Source organism: Streptopelia decaocto, assembly GCF_964273445.1.
Source record: "Streptopelia decaocto genome assembly, chromosome: 3".
In the NCBI taxonomy this organism is placed as follows: Eukaryota; Metazoa; Chordata; class Aves; order Columbiformes; family Columbidae; genus Streptopelia; species Streptopelia decaocto.
In genome coordinates, this window is record NC_138656.1 from 17,956,756 (window position 1) to 17,974,466 (window position 17,711).

A 17,711-nucleotide genomic window follows, 5' to 3' on the forward strand; every position below is an offset into this window, starting at 1 on the left:
GATACTTCTTGACACTGCAGATGTGGGAATGTCATTAGTGCATAGAAGCACATAAAATGTTGTGGTCAAATTTTAGTTTTGTTTACAGAGGGTTTTTAACAAGTACAGTGTGCAAATTTGAATAGATTTGCTGAGACTGCATTCTGGCCGTGGTTTTTTTTCTTGATTCCTAAAAGCATTTCCAGTATTCTGTTATCTGGTTATCATTCATTATCTGAGACTCAATAGGTTCTTATTGCAGAAGGTATATTATGCATTTTCCCTACGTGTAGTTGATTTAAAAATAAAAAGTATCTCCACCACAATGCAGGTTACAAATCTTTAATGACAAAATTGACATTCCTGTCCAATGGAGAAGAGATTATACAGCTTGGCTAATAGATTATCGAGACTGACTGATGTTGATTTAAAAATTGGTGGCTTGAATAAGTGATTTTCTAGCATACATCCCTTCTAAGATACTGCCACGGACAGAATAGAATCCCCATAAAGAGGAGCTCAAAGTGCAACAATAACATGCTGTAAGTCATCCGCAAAGGCAAAACAGACTTTGAGAACTGTGGTGAGCAAAGAGGAGAATGGAAAGCTGTGATGTTTTTTCTCTTTGATGTGGAGTGTCTATCTGCAGGTTTTCTGATGAGGCACAAGCGAGCCGAGCACGGTGGAAACCAGTGTCGCGCTTCTCTGAGCCCCTGTTTAAGAAGAGAGCATCAGGGGCTGGAGCCCTGACTTTTTTTTTTTTCTATCCTGCTGTCTGAACTAGTGGACGCAACTTGTAATATTATGTGATAGATGGTAGACTAAACTGTGCCCAAAAAAGCCAAGAATGTTTACTGAAGATAGTGGCGTGTGACCCCTGAGGAGCTCAGCAGCAGTTTCATTTATTTAAGCTGCATTACATTGTCAATTTGATATCAGGCTGTAAGTCTTCACAGTTGTCTTGTGTATTAATAGAAACAAATGGATATACGTCAAATTTTTATGTAATTAACTGTAAGGAACAAAGTTTTGTTTTCTTCCATTAGTGATTAAAATTATAAGAAGGTGTATGTAATGAAGCCGTCCAACCCTTAGCCCAGCACTTCTGAGTCCATCTCTAAACCATGTCCCTAAGTGCCACATTTACATGTCTTTTCAATACCCCCAGGGACGGTGACTCCACCACTTCCCTGGGCAGCCTGTTCCAGTGCCTGACAACCCTTTCTGTGAAGAAATTTTTCCTAATATCCAAGCTGAAACCCCCCTGGTGCAACTTGAGGCCACTTCCTCTTGTCCTATCACTTGCTACTTGGGAGAAGAGCTCAACACCCTCCATGCTACAACCTCCTTTCATGACAGCACTGACCCTGTTCTTGTTCTCTGGAAAGCTTTTCTTACTCTGGTACCTCGAGTTTTGCAAAACTGTAGCCATTCAAAATTTATTTAGTTTTATTTATTTAGATTGTGCATTCTTTTGCTTCCTATCCAAAACTCCTTTTACAAGGTAACTAAGTCCTCTTAATCAGAGGTGAGAACAGTTGGACAGCAAATAAAATGTTGTGTCTAACACAATTTATAAAATACATTGGAATAAAAGACACTGTGGAAATAACAGAGTGAAGCATTACTAAAGGTGTATTTTTTTAAACTCTAGGCTGGGCGATGCAGGTTGCTGCCTTTGTTTTCATTCAGAGAAAGTGGGAAGATGACAAGAGTCACTTTGAAAAAATGCTGGATTATTTCTGTGACATTCACGAACCACTACAACTCCTCATCTTTCCGGAAGGAACTGATCTCACAGGTAGGCTGCATTTGTCATCATCTTGTGGAATGTTCAAAGTGGAAATTCTTTGTTGCTTATGGGAATAGTTAAAAAAAGTCGAGGGCAGGAGTAAGATTGGGTTCTCATGGACAGTAGAAATGATCATGTGTGCTGATTGATTTGAGAGACACAAATGTAGTTCCACTGGGAGGCTTTGCTAGTCTTACTGAAATAACTGTTAGATTTCAACGTATGCGATGATTGAAATGGCTTTATATTGGCCAGTGTTGTATGTACATTGCATAGCTGAAGTAGGTTTCAAGACCTGGAATAGATTACTTGCATGTTCCCTTTGTACATATTCCTTGGGCAAACAGTGCAATATCACTTCACACATATGGAAGAGTGATGGACGAGGAGAACTAATGATTCTATTAGATTTCTTGGCTAATGTTTTAAGAGGAGAAAATGGAGATACTTGTTCTTAGCCCATGTAAGCAGCCTCTGTAAGAAAAATATCTCCCTAAAACAAATGTTAACATAATCATGAGTAAATTCAATGCGTTTGATCCTATACTATTAATTCTTAATAAAATATCTACCTTAATACAGGTATCTTAGGGCATCAGTAACAAGCTGCTAACCAGTGTTGAAGACAATTCAATTGCGAACAAAAGAAAACATTGTATGAATGATCTGTGGTGGTTCATGCCTGCAGAATGATTTGATAAGCATTATCTTTAAATAGAAAAATCAATTACAATTAAACTTCTACCTTTTAGCTTATTTAAAACGTTTTTACTATACTTTTTGCTGCAGATATTCTCAAATAATATTTTATTGCAATGCCAGATCAGTAAATACTAGACACAGTATAAAAATAAAATACACTGCTATTTTTTTTCTATATTCCCAATATCTTTAAAAATATGTATAATATTTAGATGCTATCACACTGTAGGGAATTATCATCACTTGATCAGCCTAGCTAAAAGAGGATAAATTCATCTTGGACAACTTCACGTGGTATCTCTTGTTGATTTAGAAGCATAGAATAATTCTGGTTGGAACAGACTCTCAAGATCATCGAGTCCAACCATAACCTAACACTGGCACTAAACCATGTCCCTGAGAACCTCATCTTTTAAACACCTCCAGAGATGGTGACTCCACCACTGCCCTGGGCAGCCTGTTCCAGTGCCTGACAATCCTTTCCAGGAAGAAATTTTTACTAATATCCAGTCTGAGCATCCCTTGGTACAACTTGAGGCCATTTCCTCTTGTCCTATCACTTGTTACTTGGGAGAAGAGCTCAACACCCTCCATGCTACAACCTCCTTTCAGGTAGCTGCAGACAGTGATAAGGTCTCCCCTCAGCCTCCTTTTCTGCAGGCTGAACAGCCCCAGTTCCCTCAGTCGCTCCTCATCAGACTTGTGCTCCAGGCCCCTCAGCAGCTTCATTGCCCTTCTCTGAACTCTCTCCAGCACCTCAATGTCTTTCCTGTAGTGAGGGGCACAAAACTGAACACAGGGTTCAAGTTGTGGCCTCAGCAGTGCTGAGAAAAGGGGGACAATCACTGCCCTAGTCCTGCTGATCACACTATTCCTAAGACAAGCCAGGATACTGTTGGACATTTTGGCCACCTGGGCACACTGCTGGCTCATGTTCAGCTGCTGTCAATCAACACCCCCAGATCCCTCTCTGCCAGGCAACTTTCCAGCCACTCTTCCCTGAGACTGCAGCACTGCCTGGGGTTGTTGTGACCCAAGGGCAGGACCCGGCACTTGGCCTTGTTGAACCTCAAACAACTGGACCCAGCCCAAGGATCCAGATGGTCCAGATCTCTCTGTATGGCCTTCCTACCCTCCAGCAGATAAACAATCCCACCCAACCTGGTAGTCATCTGGCAAGTTTCTGAGGGTGCATGCAATCCCCTCATCCGGATCATTGATAAAGAGATTAAACAGAACTGGCCCCAATACTGAGCCCTGGCGAACAACACTCGTGACTGGCCACCAACTGGATTTGGCTCTGTTCACCACAACTCTTTGGGCCCGGCCATCCAGCCAGTTCTTGATCCATCGGAGAGTGCAGCTATCTGGGTCTTGAGCTGCCAGCTTCTCCAGGAGAACGCTGTGGGATAGGGTGTCAAAGTCTAAGTACACACCATCCACAGGCTTTCCCTCGTCTACGAGGTGGGTCACCTTGTTGTAGAAGGAGATCAGGTTGGTCAAGCAAGACCCGCCTTTCATAAACCCGTGTCGGCTGGGCCTGATGGCTTGTTTGCCTTGGATGTGCCGTGCGATGGCACTCAGGATGATCTGCTCCGTGACCTTGCCTGGCGCAGGGGTCAGACTGACTGGCCTGTAATTCCCCGGATCCTCCTTCCAGCCCTTGTTGTAGATGGGCATCACACAGGGATTGCTGATAGATAATGGAAAGTGGCGTAGTGATCACCTTCATCAGCTCCCTCAGCACCCTTAGATGTATCCCGTCTGACACCATAGACTTGTGGGTGTTTAAGTGGTGTGTCATGTTGCTAACCACTTCCCCTTGAATTATTGGAGCTTCATTCTGCTCCCCATCCCTTTCTTCCAGCTCAGGGGGGCTGGGTACCTGAAGCACAACTCTTCTGACTGTTAAAGACTGATGCAAAGAAAGCATTTGGTACCTCAGCCTTTCCCTCATCTTCTGTCACTGTGTTTCCCCCGACATGCATCAGGGGATAGAAATTCTCCTTAGCCCTCCTTTTGTTGCTGATCTGTTTCTAGAAACATTTTGTGTTGCCTTTCGGAGCGGTGGCCAGGCTCAGCTCTAGTTGGGCTTCGACCCTTCTGATTTTCTCCCTGCATAACTTTGCAGCATTCTTGTGTTCCTCTTGAGCGGCCTGCCTCTCCTTCCAGAGGTTATAAATTCTCCTTTTATTTCTGACTTCCAGCCGCAGCTCTGTATTCGGCCAGGCGGGTCTTTTTCCTCGCAAGCTCGCCTTTCGGCACATGGGCACAGCCTGCTCCTGCGCCTCAAAGGTGACGTTCTTGAAGAGAGACCATCCTTCCTGGAATCCTTTGTCCTTCGGGTCTGCCTCTCAAGGGACTCTGCCAACCAGGCTTCTGAAAGGGTCAAAGTCTGCCCTTCAGAAGTCCAAAGTAGCAGTTCTGCTGACCACTCTTTTAACTTCTCCAAGAATACAGAACTCAATCATTTCATGACCACTATGCGACCTCCAACAGACACGTTGCCCATGGGTCCTTCTCTATGTACTTGGATAGCATCAATGCAGGGCTTGCTCACACCAGAGCTCAGTTGTTGCTGGTGGCAGCTTTGCTGTTGGGGACATGACTCACCAGCAGCCCATGAACCCACTGGTGCCCAGTGCCCTGACCTCTGCAAGTGGGACCCGATCGGTGCACAGGGACCCCCTGCCCCCCAGGTGGCCGTGCCAGCACCCCCAGCTGCCTCCAGTCCCGGGAACCCAGAGCAAGCGGCAACCACAATCCAGGAAATACAAGAAAAAGACAGAGAGCTCAGGTCTGAGAAAACATAAATGTATATATTTACAGAAAAATCCCCAACTAAATAGAACAAACCAAAAAACTCCCTCCAGTAAGGCCCACCCCATCCCACCCCAACCCACCCCATCCCACCCCACTCCCACCCCACCTCCCATCCCAGCCCATCCCACCTCCCACCCCATCTCCCACCCCATCCCTCCCCATCCTACATCCCATCCCACCTCCCATCCCACCCCACCCCATCCAACATCCCCAACAATGTAGCTATCCATCCACTTCCATCTCTTCGTCCCCCTGTATATCAATGTCCATGTCTTCGTCCATCTCTATATCAATATCCATCTCTTCATCCATCTGTGTATCAACCTCCATGTCTTCTGTCTCCTCCACCACATCAATCTCCATTGGCTCTTCCATTGGCATCTGCACTCTGATCTTCATCTCTGCCACCATCCAAACAGCCAGCACTGCAGCCCGCGACACAAGGTGGTGTATCGTAAGGGAAAAGCCAAGCAGAAAAGTGCATTGGTCCTGCCCTGGGCAGCCCAGCAGACCCGTGGGATGGGGGTCTCGGCACCCCTGCCCCCTCTTGCCGCCCGGGAAGAGCCGTGGGGTGATGGGGCCCCTGGGCATGTCCCCCAGCAGGAGTGGCCTGGAGGCTTGGCAGCTCCTGGGCCACCAGCGCCCGCAGGACAGCGCCTGCAGATGGAAGATCCTGCGCTCCCATGTGCCTCAGCAGCATGGGCAGTGGAGCATTCTTGTGGATCTCCTGGAGCAGAGAGGCCAGGGGTAGGCAGCCATGTCTCTGCCCTGTGGGGGGTCCCGGGCACAGACCCCAGCCCCCAACCTGCCTCAGTGCCTAGAATCCCCTGACCCTACACAGGTGGCTTTTAGGCTACGTGCTGCTCTGCAGGCAGGGCTGGGCTGCCCTGGCTCCAGCCTGGAGAGGGGCAGAGGAGGCACCAGCTCAGGCAGCACCAGCTGCTCCTGGCGAGCATCCCTCCAGCACGAGCCCAGGGCACCACAGGCTCTGCTGGGCATGTGTCCGCCCAGGCAGGAAAGCTGGATTTCAGCAGGGGAGCAGCAGCCCAGAAGGGCTTCTTCCAGCCCTTGGCCTTGCAGGGCTGGGTGGAGAGGGTGAGCCAAGCTCCCGGCCCACTGAGCGCCCTAGAGCGGGGTCTCCACCCCATGCCATCCCCACGATGCCTGCTCCATCCTGCCCGGGCAATGCGCCTGCCCACCGCCATGGAGCGGGGCTGTACCTCCAACAGGACAAGTGTTCTGTTCCTCCGGATCCTTGTGATTTTCAATCACGGCAGTAGCGGTAAGGTGGGGCTGAGGTGGTGGGATCGGGTGCAGAGGGCTGGGTTGAGTTGCCAAGGTACGGTTAGCAGGAGAGAAGGGCTGGAGCGGGAGCAGGGCACAGCAGAAGAAAGCGGGAAGAGACGAGAGGACGGGCTGAGGTGCAACGTGGGGAAGAAGGGGCTGTGTTGTGCCCGTTGCCGGGGACCAGCGTTGCAGGTGGAACAGGGGCGCTGACATCACACCTCTGTACCACGGGCACTCCAGTGCGGGCTGGGCAGCAGGGGATGGGGACAAAACCCCTTAATGGTGGTGATGGGTGTACTAATCTGCCCCCTCCACCAAATTCATAATCCCAACCAATTATACTCCCATGTTGCCTGAAGAGGGTCTTCCCAACCATCCCGTCATGCCTGGCAGCCATCCTCACCCCTCAGAAGGGTTTTTCTCCAGCTGGTTCAGGCAGTAGCTGAAGTTTCCCTCACAGTTAATGGTCATCCCTTTCCAGTCTCTGATCTCACTCTGCATCTGTACAGCACAGCTACTCTTCCGTGTAGGCATGAATGACGCTGCAAGCGGAACCTGGGTAGGATCAAGGAAGGTATCAAGCCCTGGGGCCGCAAGTGAATAGAACTGGTGCCCAAGTCATCTTTTCCTCCGTTCTACCAGTGGGAGGAAAGGGGGCGGCCAGAACTAGATGTATAATGCACAGTAACTCTTGGCTTTGTGGCTGGTGACGTCCTGAAGGTTTTGGCTTTTATGACAATGTGACATTGCTTGAGGACTATAACCTGTCAGGGAGGGATGTGATCCACCTGTCTGGAGGAAGCAAGGGAATATTTGGCAGCGGGCTGGCCAGCTTGGTGAGGTGGGCTTTAAACTGAAGGACTTGGAGACTTCCTGAGTGTGCACTCAATCCCCTCATCCAGATCATTGATAAAGAGATTAAACAGAACTGGCCCCAGTACTGAGCCCTGGGGAACACCACTCGTGACCGGCCACCAACTGGATTTGGCTCTGTTCACCACAACTCTTTGGGCCCGGCCATCCAGCCAGTTCTTGATCCATCGGAGAGTGCAGCTATCTGGGTCTTGAGCTGCCAGCTTCTCCAGGAGAACGCTGTGGGATAGGGTGTCAAAGTCTAAGTACACACCATCCACAGGCTTTCCCTCGTCTACGAGGTGGGTCACCTTGTTGTAGAAGGAGATCAGGTTGGTCAAGCAAGACCCGCCTTTCATAAACCCGTGTCGGCTGGGCCTGATGGCTTGTTTGCCTTGGATGTGCCGTGCGATGGCACTCAGGAGGATCTTCTCCGTGACCTTGCCTGGCGCAGGGGTCAGACTGACTGGCCTGTAATTCCCCGGATCCTCCTTCCAGCCCTTGTTGTAGATGGGCATCACACAGGGATTGCTGATAGATAATGGAAAGTGGCTTAGTGATCACCTTCATCAGCTCCCTCAGCACCCTTAGATGTATCCCGTCTGACACCATAGACTTGTGGGTGTTTAAGTGGTGTGTCATGTTGCTAACCACTTCCCCTTGAATTATTGGAGCTTCATTCTGCTCCCCATCCCTTTCTTCCAGCTCAGGGGGGCTGGGTACCTGAAGCACAACTCTTCTGACTGTTAAAGACTGATGCAAAGAAGGCATTTGGTACCTCAGCCTTTCCCTCATCTTCTGTCACTGCGTTTCCCCCGACATGCATCAGGGGATGGAAATTCTCCTTAGCCCTCCTTTTGTTGCTGATCTGTTTCTAGAAACATTTTGTGTTGCCTTTCGGAGCGGTGGCCAGGCTCAGCTCTAGTTGGGCTTCGACCCTTCTGATTTTCTCCCTGCATAACTTTGCAGCATTCTTGTGTTCCTCTTGAGCGGCCTGCCTCTCCTTCCAGAGGTTATAAATTCTCCTTTTATTCCTGACTTCCAGCTGCAGCTCTGTATTCGGCCAGGCGGGTCTTTTTCCTCGCAAGCTCGCCTTTCGGCACATGGGCACAGCCTGCTCCTGCGCCTCAAAGGTGACGTTCTTGAAGAGAGACCATCCTTCCTGGAATCCTTTGTCCTTCGGGTCTGCCTCTCAAGGGACTCTGCCAACCAGGCTTCTGAAAGGGTCAAAGTCTGCCCTTCAGAAGTCCAAAGTAGCAGTTCTGCTGACCGCTCTTTTAACTTCTCCAAGAATACAGAACTCAATCATTTCATGACCACTATGCGACCTCCAACAGACACGTTGTCCATGGGTCCTTCTCTATGTACTTGGATAGCATCAATGCAGGGCTTGCTCACACCAGAGCTCAGTTGTTGCTGGTGGCAGCTTTGCTGTTGGGACATGACTCTCCAGCAGCCCATGAACCCACTGGTGCCCAGTGCCCCGACCTCTGCAAGTGGGACCCGATCGGTGCACAGGGACCCCCTGCCCCCCAGGTGGCCGTGCCAGCACCCCCAGCTGCCTCCAGTCCTGGGAACCCAGAGCAAGCGGCAACCACAATCCAGGAAATACAAGAAAAAGACAGAGAGCTCAGGTCTGAGAAAACATAAATGTATATATTTACAGAAAAATCCCCAACTAAATAGAACAAACCAAAAAACTCCCTCCAGTAAGGCCCACCCCATCCCACCCCACCTCCCACCCCACCTCCCATCCCAGCCCATCCCACCTCCCACCCCATCTCCCACCCCATCCCTCCCCATCCTACATCCCATCCCACCTCCCATCCCACCCCACCCCATCCAACATCCCCAACAATGTAGCTATCCATCCACTTCCATCTCTTCGTCCCCCTGTATATCAATGTCCATGTCTTCGTCCATCTCTATATCAATATCCATCTCTTCATCCATCTGTGTATCAACCTCCATGTCTTCTGTCTCCTCCACCACATCAATCTCCATTGGCTCTTCCATTGGCATCTGCACTCTGATCTTCATCTCTGCCACCATCCAAACAGCCAGCACTGCAGCCTGCGACACAAGGTGGTGTATCGTAAGGGAAAAGCCAAGCAGAAAAGTGCATTGGTCCTGCCCTGGGCAGCCCAGCAGACCCGTGGGATGGGGGTCTCGGCACCCCTGCCCCCTCTTGCCGCCCGGGAAGAGCCGTGGGGTGATGGGGCCCCTGGGCATGTCCCCCAGCAGGAGTGGCCTGGAGGCTTGGCAGCTCCTGGGCCACCAGCGCCCGCAGGACAGCGCCTGCAGATGGAAGATCCTGCGCTCCCATGTGCCTCAGCAGCATGGGCAGTGGAGCATTCTTGTGGATCTCCTGGAGCAGAGAGGCCAGGGGTAGGCAGCCATGTCTCTGCCCTGTGGGGGGTCCCGGGCACAGACCCCAGCCCCCAACCTGCCTCAGTGCCTAGAATCCCCTGACCCTACACAGGTGGCTTTTAGGCTACGTGCTGCTCTGCAGGCAGGGCTGGGCTGCCCTGGCTCCAGCCTGGAGAGGGGCAGAGGAGGCACCAGCTCAGGCAGCACCAGCTGCTCCTGGCGAGCATCCCTCCAGCACGAGCCCAGGGCACCACAGGCTCTGCTGGGCATGTGTCCGCCCAGGCAGGAAAGCTGGATTTCAGCAGGGGAGCAGCAGCCCAGAAGGGCTTCTTCCAGCCCTTGGCCTTGCAGGGCTGGGTGGAGAGGGTGAGCCAAGCTCCCGGCCCACTGAGCGCCCTAGAGCGGGGTCTCCACCCCATGCCATCCCCACGATGCCTGCTCCATCCTGCCCGGGCAATGCGCCTGCCCACCGCCATGGAGCGGGGCTGTACCTCCAACAGGACAAGTGTTCTGTTCCTCCGGATCCTTGTGATTTTCAATCACGGCAGTAGCGGTAAGGTGGGGCTGAGGTGGTGGGATCGGGTGCAGAGGGCTGGGTTGAGTTGCCAAGGTACGGTTAGCAGGAGAGAAGGGCTGGAGCGGGAGCAGGGCACAGCAGAAGAAAGCGGGAAGAGACGAGAGGACGGGCTGAGGTGCAACGTGGGGAAGAAGGGGCTGTGTTGTGCCCGTTGCCGGGGACCAGCGTTGCAGGTGGAACAGGGGCGCTGACATCACACCTCTGTACCACGGGCACTCCAGTGCGGGCTGGGCAGCAGGGGATGGGGACAAAACCCCTTAATGGTGGTGATGGGTGTACTAATCTGCCCCCTCCACCAAATTCATAATCCCAACCAATTATACTCCCATGTTGCCTGAAGAGGGTCTTCCCAACCATCCCGTCATGCCTGGCAGCCATCCTCACCCCTCAGAAGGGTTTTTCTCCAGCTGGTTCAGGCAGTAGCTGAAGTTTCCCTCACAGTTAATGGTCATCCCTTTCCAGTCTCTGATCTCACTCTGCATCTGTACAGCACAGCTACTCTTCCGTGTAGGCATGAATGACGCTGCAAGCGGAACCTGGGTAGGATCAAGGAAGGTATCAAGCCCTGGGGCCGCAAGTGAATAGAACTGGTGCCCAAGTCATCTTTTCCTCCGTTCTACCAGTGGGAGGAAAGGGGGCGGCCAGAACTAGATGTATAATGCACAGTAACTCTTGGCTTTGTGGCTGGTGACGTCCTGAAGGTTTTGGCTTTTATGACAATGTGACATTGCTTGAGGACTATAACCTGTCAGGGAGGGATGTGATCCACCTGTCTGGAGGAAGCAAGGGAATATTTGGCAGCGGGCTGGCCAGCTTGGTGAGGTGGGCTTTAAACTGAAGGACTTGGAGACTTCCTGAGTGTGCACTCAATCCCCTCATCCAGATCATTGATAAAGAGATTAAACAGAACTGGCCCCAGTACTGAGCCCTGGGGAACACCACTCGTGACCGGCCACCAACTGGATTTGGCTCTGTTCACCACAACTCTTTGGGCCCGGCCATCCAGCCAGTTCTTGATCCATCGGAGAGTGCAGCTATCTGGGTCTTGAGCTGCCAGCTTCTCCAGGAGAACGCTGTGGGATAGGGTGTCAAAGTCTAAGTACACACCATCCACAGGCTTTCCCTCGTCTACGAGGTGGGTCACCTTGTTGTAGAAGGAGATCAGGTTGGTCAAGCAAGACCCGCCTTTCATAAACCCGTGTCGGCTGGGCCTGATGGCTTGTTTGCCTTGGATGTGCCGTGCGATGGCACTCAGGAGGATCTTCTCCGTGACCTTGCCTGGCGCAGGGGTCAGACTGACTGGCCTGTAATTCCCCGGATCCTCCTTCCAGCCCTTGTTGTAGATGGGCATCACACAGGGATTGCTGATAGATAATGGAAAGTGGCTTAGTGATCACCTTCATCAGCTCCCTCAGCACCCTTAGATGTATCCCGTCTGACACCATAGACTTGTGGGTGTTTAAGTGGTGTGTCATGTTGCTAACCACTTCCCCTTGAATTATTGGAGCTTCATTCTGCTCCCCATCCCTTTCTTCCAGCTCAGGGGGGCTGGGTACCTGAAGCACAACTCTTCTGACTGTTAAAGACTGATGCAAAGAAGGCATTTGGTACCTCAGCCTTTCCCTCATCTTCTGTCACTGCGTTTCCCCCGACATGCATCAGGGGATGGAAATTCTCCTTAGCCCTCCTTTTGTTGCTGATCTGTTTCTAGAAACATTTTGTGTTGCCTTTCGGAGCGGTGGCCAGGCTCAGCTCTAGTTGGGCTTCGACCCTTCTGATTTTCTCCCTGCATAACTTTGCAGCATTCTTGTGTTCCTCTTGAGCGGCCTGCCTCTCCTTCCAGAGGTTATAAATTCTCCTTTTATTCCTGACTTCCAGCTGCAGCTCTGTATTCGGCCAGGCGGGTCTTTTTCCTCGCAAGCTCGCCTTTCGGCACATGGGCACAGCCTGCTCCTGCGCCTCAAAGGTGACGTTCTTGAAGAGAGACCATCCTTCCTGGAATCCTTTGTCCTTCGGGTCTGCCTCTCAAGGGACTCTGCCAACCAGGCTTCTGAAAGGGTCAAAGTCTGCCCTTCAGAAGTCCAAAGTAGCAGTTCTGCTGACCGCTCTTTTAACTTCTCCAAGAATACAGAACTCAATCATTTCATGACCACTATGCGACCTCCAACAGACACGTTGTCCATGGGTCCTTCTCTATGTACTTGGATAGCATCAATGCAGGGCTTGCTCACACCAGAGCTCAGTTGTTGCTGGTGGCAGCTTTGCTGTTGGGACATGACTCTCCAGCAGCCCATGAACCCACTGGTGCCCAGTGCCCCGACCTCTGCAAGTGGGACCCGATCGGTGCACAGGGACCCCCTGCCCCCCAGGTGGCCGTGCCAGCACCCCCAGCTGCCTCCAGTCCTGGGAACCCAGAGCAAGCGGCAACCACAATCCAGGAAATACAAGAAAAAGACAGAGAGCTCAGGTCTGAGAAAACATAAATGTATATATTTACAGAAAAATCCCCAACTAAATAGAACAAACCAAAAAACTCCCTCCAGTAAGGCCCACCCCATCCCACCCCACCTCCCACCCCACCTCCCATCCCAGCCCATCCCACCTCCCACCCCATCTCCCACCCCATCCCTCCCCATCCTACATCCCATCCCACCTCCCATCCCACCCCACCCCATCCAACATCCCCAACAATGTAGCTATCCATCCACTTCCATCTCTTCGTCCCCCTGTATATCAATGTCCATGTCTTCGTCCATCTCTATATCAATATCCATCTCTTCATCCATCTGTGTATCAACCTCCATGTCTTCTGTCTCCTCCACCACATCAATCTCCATTGGCTCTTCCATTGGCATCTGCACTCTGATCTTCATCTCTGCCACCATCCAAACAGCCAGCACTGCAGCCCGCGACACAAGGTGGTGTATCGTAAGGGAAAAGCCAAGCAGAAAAGTGCATTGGTCCTGCCCTGGGCAGCCCAGCAGACCCGTGGGATGGGGGTCTCGGCACCCCTGCCCCCTCTTGCCGCCCGGGAAGAGCCGTGGGGTGATGGGGCCCCTGGGCATGTCCCCCAGCAGGAGTGGCCTGGAGGCTTGGCAGCTCCTGGGCCACCAGCGCCCGCAGGACAGCGCCTGCAGATGGAAGATCCTGCGCTCCCATGTGCCTCAGCAGCATGGGCAGTGGAGCATTCTTGTGGATCTCCTGGAGCAGAGAGGCCAGGGGTAGGCAGCCATGTCTCTGCCCTGTGGGGGGTCCCGGGCACAGACCCCAGCCCCCAACCTGCCTCAGTGCCTAGAATCCCCTGACCCTACACAGGTGGCTTTTAGGCTACGTGCTGCTCTGCAGGCAGGGCTGGGCTGCCCTGGCTCCAGCCTGGAGAGGGGCAGAGGAGGCACCAGCTCAGGCAGCACCAGCTGCTCCTGGCGAGCATCCCTCCAGCACGAGCCCAGGGCACCACAGGCTCTGCTGGGCATGTGTCCGCCCAGGCAGGAAAGCTGGATTTCAGCAGGGGAGCAGCAGCCCAGAAGGGCTTCTTCCAGCCCTTGGCCTTGCAGGGCTGGGTGGAGAGGGTGAGCCAAGCTCCCGGCCCACTGAGCGCCCTAGAGCGGGGTCTCCACCCCATGCCATCCCCACGATGCCTGCTCCATCCTGCCCGGGCAATGCGCCTGCCCACCGCCATGGAGCGGGGCTGTACCTCCAACAGGACAAGTGTTCTGTTCCTCCGGATCCTTGTGATTTTCAATCACGGCAGTAGCGGTAAGGTGGGGCTGAGGTGGTGGGATCGGGTGCAGAGGGCTGGGTTGAGTTGCCAAGGTACGGTTAGCAGGAGAGAAGGGCTGGAGCGGGAGCAGGGCACAGCAGAAGAAAGCGGGAAGAGACGAGAGGACGGGCTGAGGTGCAACGTGGGGAAGAAGGGGCTGTGTTGTGCCCGTTGCCGGGGACCAGCGTTGCAGGTGGAACAGGGGCGCTGACATCACACCTCTGTACCACGGGCACTCCAGTGCGGGCTGGGCAGCAGGGGATGGGGACAAAACCCCTTAATGGTGGTGATGGGTGTACTAATCTGCCCCCTCCACCAAATTCATAATCCCAACCAATTATACTCCCATGTTGCCTGAAGAGGGTCTTCCCAACCATCCCGTCATGCCTGGCAGCCATCCTCACCCCTCAGAAGGGTTTTTCTCCAGCTGGTTCAGGCAGTAGCTGAAGTTTCCCTCACAGTTAATGGTCATCCCTTTCCAGTCTCTGATCTCACTCTGCATCTGTACAGCACAGCTACTCTTCCGTGTAGGCATGAATGACGCTGCAAGCGGAACCTGGGTAGGATCAAGGAAGGTATCAAGCCCTGGGGCCGCAAGTGAATAGAACTGGTGCCCAAGTCATCTTTTCCTCCGTTCTACCAGTGGGAGGAAAGGGGGCGGCCAGAACTAGATGTATAATGCACAGTAACTCTTGGCTTTGTGGCTGGTGACGTCCTGAAGGTTTTGGCTTTTATGACAATGTGACATTGCTTGAGGACTATAACCTGTCAGGGAGGGATGTGATCCACCTGTCTGGAGGAAGCAAGGGAATATTTGGCAGCGGGCTGGCCAGCTTGGTGAGGTGGGCTTTAAACTGAAGGACTTGGAGACTTCCTGAGTGTGCACTCAATCCCCTCATCCAGATCATTGATAAAGAGATTAAACAGAACTGGCCCCAGTACTGAGCCCTGGGGAACACCACTCGTGACCGGCCACCAACTGGATTTGGCTCTGTTCACCACAACTCTTTGGGCCCGGCCATCCAGCCAGTTCTTGATCCATCGGAGAGTGCAGCTATCTGGGTCTTGAGCTGCCAGCTTCTCCAGGAGAACGCTGTGGGATAGGGTGTCAAAGTCTAAGTACACACCATCCACAGGCTTTCCCTCGTCTACGAGGTGGGTCACCTTGTTGTAGAAGGAGATCAGGTTGGTCAAGCAAGACCCGCCTTTCATAAACCCGTGTCGGCTGGGCCTGATGGCTTGTTTGCCTTGGATGTGCCGTGCGATGGCACTCAGGAGGATCTTCTCCGTGACCTTGCCTGGCGCAGGGGTCAGACTGACTGGCCTGTAATTCCCCGGATCCTCCTTCCAGCCCTTGTTGTAGATGGGCATCACACAGGGATTGCTGATAGATAATGGAAAGTGGCTTAGTGATCACCTTCATCAGCTCCCTCAGCACCCTTAGATGTATCCCGTCTGACACCATAGACTTGTGGGTGTTTAAGTGGTGTGTCATGTTGCTAACCACTTCCCCTTGAATTATTGGAGCTTCATTCTGCTCCCCATCCCTTTCTTCCAGCTCAGGGGGGCTGGGTACCTGAAGCACAACTCTTCTGACTGTTAAAGACTGATGCAAAGAAGGCATTTGGTACCTCAGCCTTTCCCTCATCTTCTGTCACTGCGTTTCCCCCGACATGCATCAGGGGATGGAAATTCTCCTTAGCCCTCCTTTTGTTGCTGATCTGTTTCTAGAAACATTTTGTGTTGCCTTTCGGAGCGGTGGCCAGGCTCAGCTCTAGTTGGGCTTCGACCCTTCTGATTTTCTCCCTGCATAACTTTGCAGCATTCTTGTGTTCCTCTTGAGCGGCCTGCCTCTCCTTCCAGAGGTTATAAATTCTCCTTTTATTCCTGACTTCCAGCTGCAGCTCTGTATTCGGCCAGGCGGGTCTTTTTCCTCGCAAGCTCGCCTTTCGGCACATGGGCACAGCCTGCTCCTGCGCCTCAAAGGTGACGTTCTTGAAGAGAGACCATCCTTCCTGGAATCCTTTGTCCTTCGGGTCTGCCTCTCAAGGGACTCTGCCAACCAGGCTTCTGAAAGGGTCAAAGTCTGCCCTTCAGAAGTCCAAAGTAGCAGTTCTGCTGACCGCTCTTTTAACTTCTCCAAGAATACAGAACTCAATCATTTCATGACCACTATGCGACCTCCAACAGACACGTTGTCCATGGGTCCTTCTCTATGTACTTGGATAGCATCAATGCAGGGCTTGCTCACACCAGAGCTCAGTTGTTGCTGGTGGCAGCTTTGCTGTTGGGACATGACTCTCCAGCAGCCCATGAACCCACTGGTGCCCAGTGCCCTGACCTCTGCAAGTGGGACCCGATCGGTGCACAGGGACCCCCTGCCCCCCAGGTGGCCGTGCCAGCACCCCCAGCTGCCTCCAGTCCTGGGAACCCAGAGCAAGCGGCAACCACAATCCAGGAAATACAAGAAAAAGACAGAGAGCTCAGGTCTGAGAAAACATAAATGTATATATTTACAGAAAAATCCCCAACTAAATAGAACAAACCAAAAAACTCCCTCCAGTAAGGCCCACCCCATCCCACCCCACCTCCCACCCCACCTCCCATCCCAGCCCATCCCACCTCCCACCCCATCTCCCACCCCATCCCTCCCCATCCTACATCCCATCCCACCTCCCATCCCACCCCACCCCATCCAACATCCCCAACAATGTAGCTATCCATCCACTTCCATCTCTTCGTCCCCCTGTATATCAATGTCCATGTCTTCGTCCATCTCTATATCAATATCCATCTCTTCATCCATCTGTGTATCAACCTCCATGTCTTCTGTCTCCTCCACCACATCAATCTCCATTGGCTCTTCCATTGGCATCTGCACTCTGATCTTCATCTCTGCCACCATCCAAACAGCCAGCACTGCAGCCCGCGACACAAGGTGGTGTATCGTAAGGGAAAAGCCAAGCAGAAAAGTGCATTGGTCCTGCCCTGGGCAGCCCAGCAGACCCGTGGGATGGGGGTCTCGGCACCCCTGCCCCCTCTTGCCGCCCGGGAAGAGCCGTGGGGTGATGGGGCCCCTGGGCATGTCCCCCAGCAGGAGTGGCCTGGAGGCTTGGCAGCTCCTGGGCCACCAGCACCCACAGGACAGCGCCTGCAGATGGAAGATCCTGCGCTCCCATGTGCCTCAGCAACGTCGGGAGTGGAGCATTCTTGTGGATCTCCTGAAGCAGAGAGGCCAGGGGTAGGCAGCCATGTCTCTGCCCTGTGGGGAGTCCTGTGCACAGACCCCAGCCCCCAACCTGCCTCAGTGCCTAGAATCCCCTGACCCTACACAGGTGGCTTTTAGGCTACGTGCTGCTCTGCAGGCAGGGCTGGGCTGCCCTGGCTGCAGCCTGGAGAGGGACAGAGGAGGTACCGGCTCAGGCAGCACCAGCTGCTCCTGGCGAGCATCCCTCCAGCACGAGCCCAGGGCACCACAGGCTCTGCTGGGCATGTGTCCGCCCAGGCAGGAATGCTGGATTTCAGCAGGGGAGCAGCAGCCCAGAAGGGCTTCTTCCAGCCCTTGGCCT

At 52.8% G+C, this 17,711-nt stretch overlaps 1 protein-coding gene across 3 annotated transcripts in view; it reads left to right on the plus strand.

Moving 5' to 3' along the window:
- Positions 1–17,711, plus strand: part of LCLAT1 (lysocardiolipin acyltransferase 1) — a 145,799-nt gene that overhangs the window by 58,875 nt on the left and 69,213 nt on the right. For all 3 annotated transcript variants that reach the window (XM_082047418.1, XM_082047417.1, XM_082047416.1), the window contains exon 5: positions 1,634–1,780. In XM_082047418.1, coding sequence (XP_081903544.1) covers positions 1,634–1,780 — 147 coding nt within the window. The remainder of the gene's footprint in view (positions 1–1,633; positions 1,781–17,711) is intronic.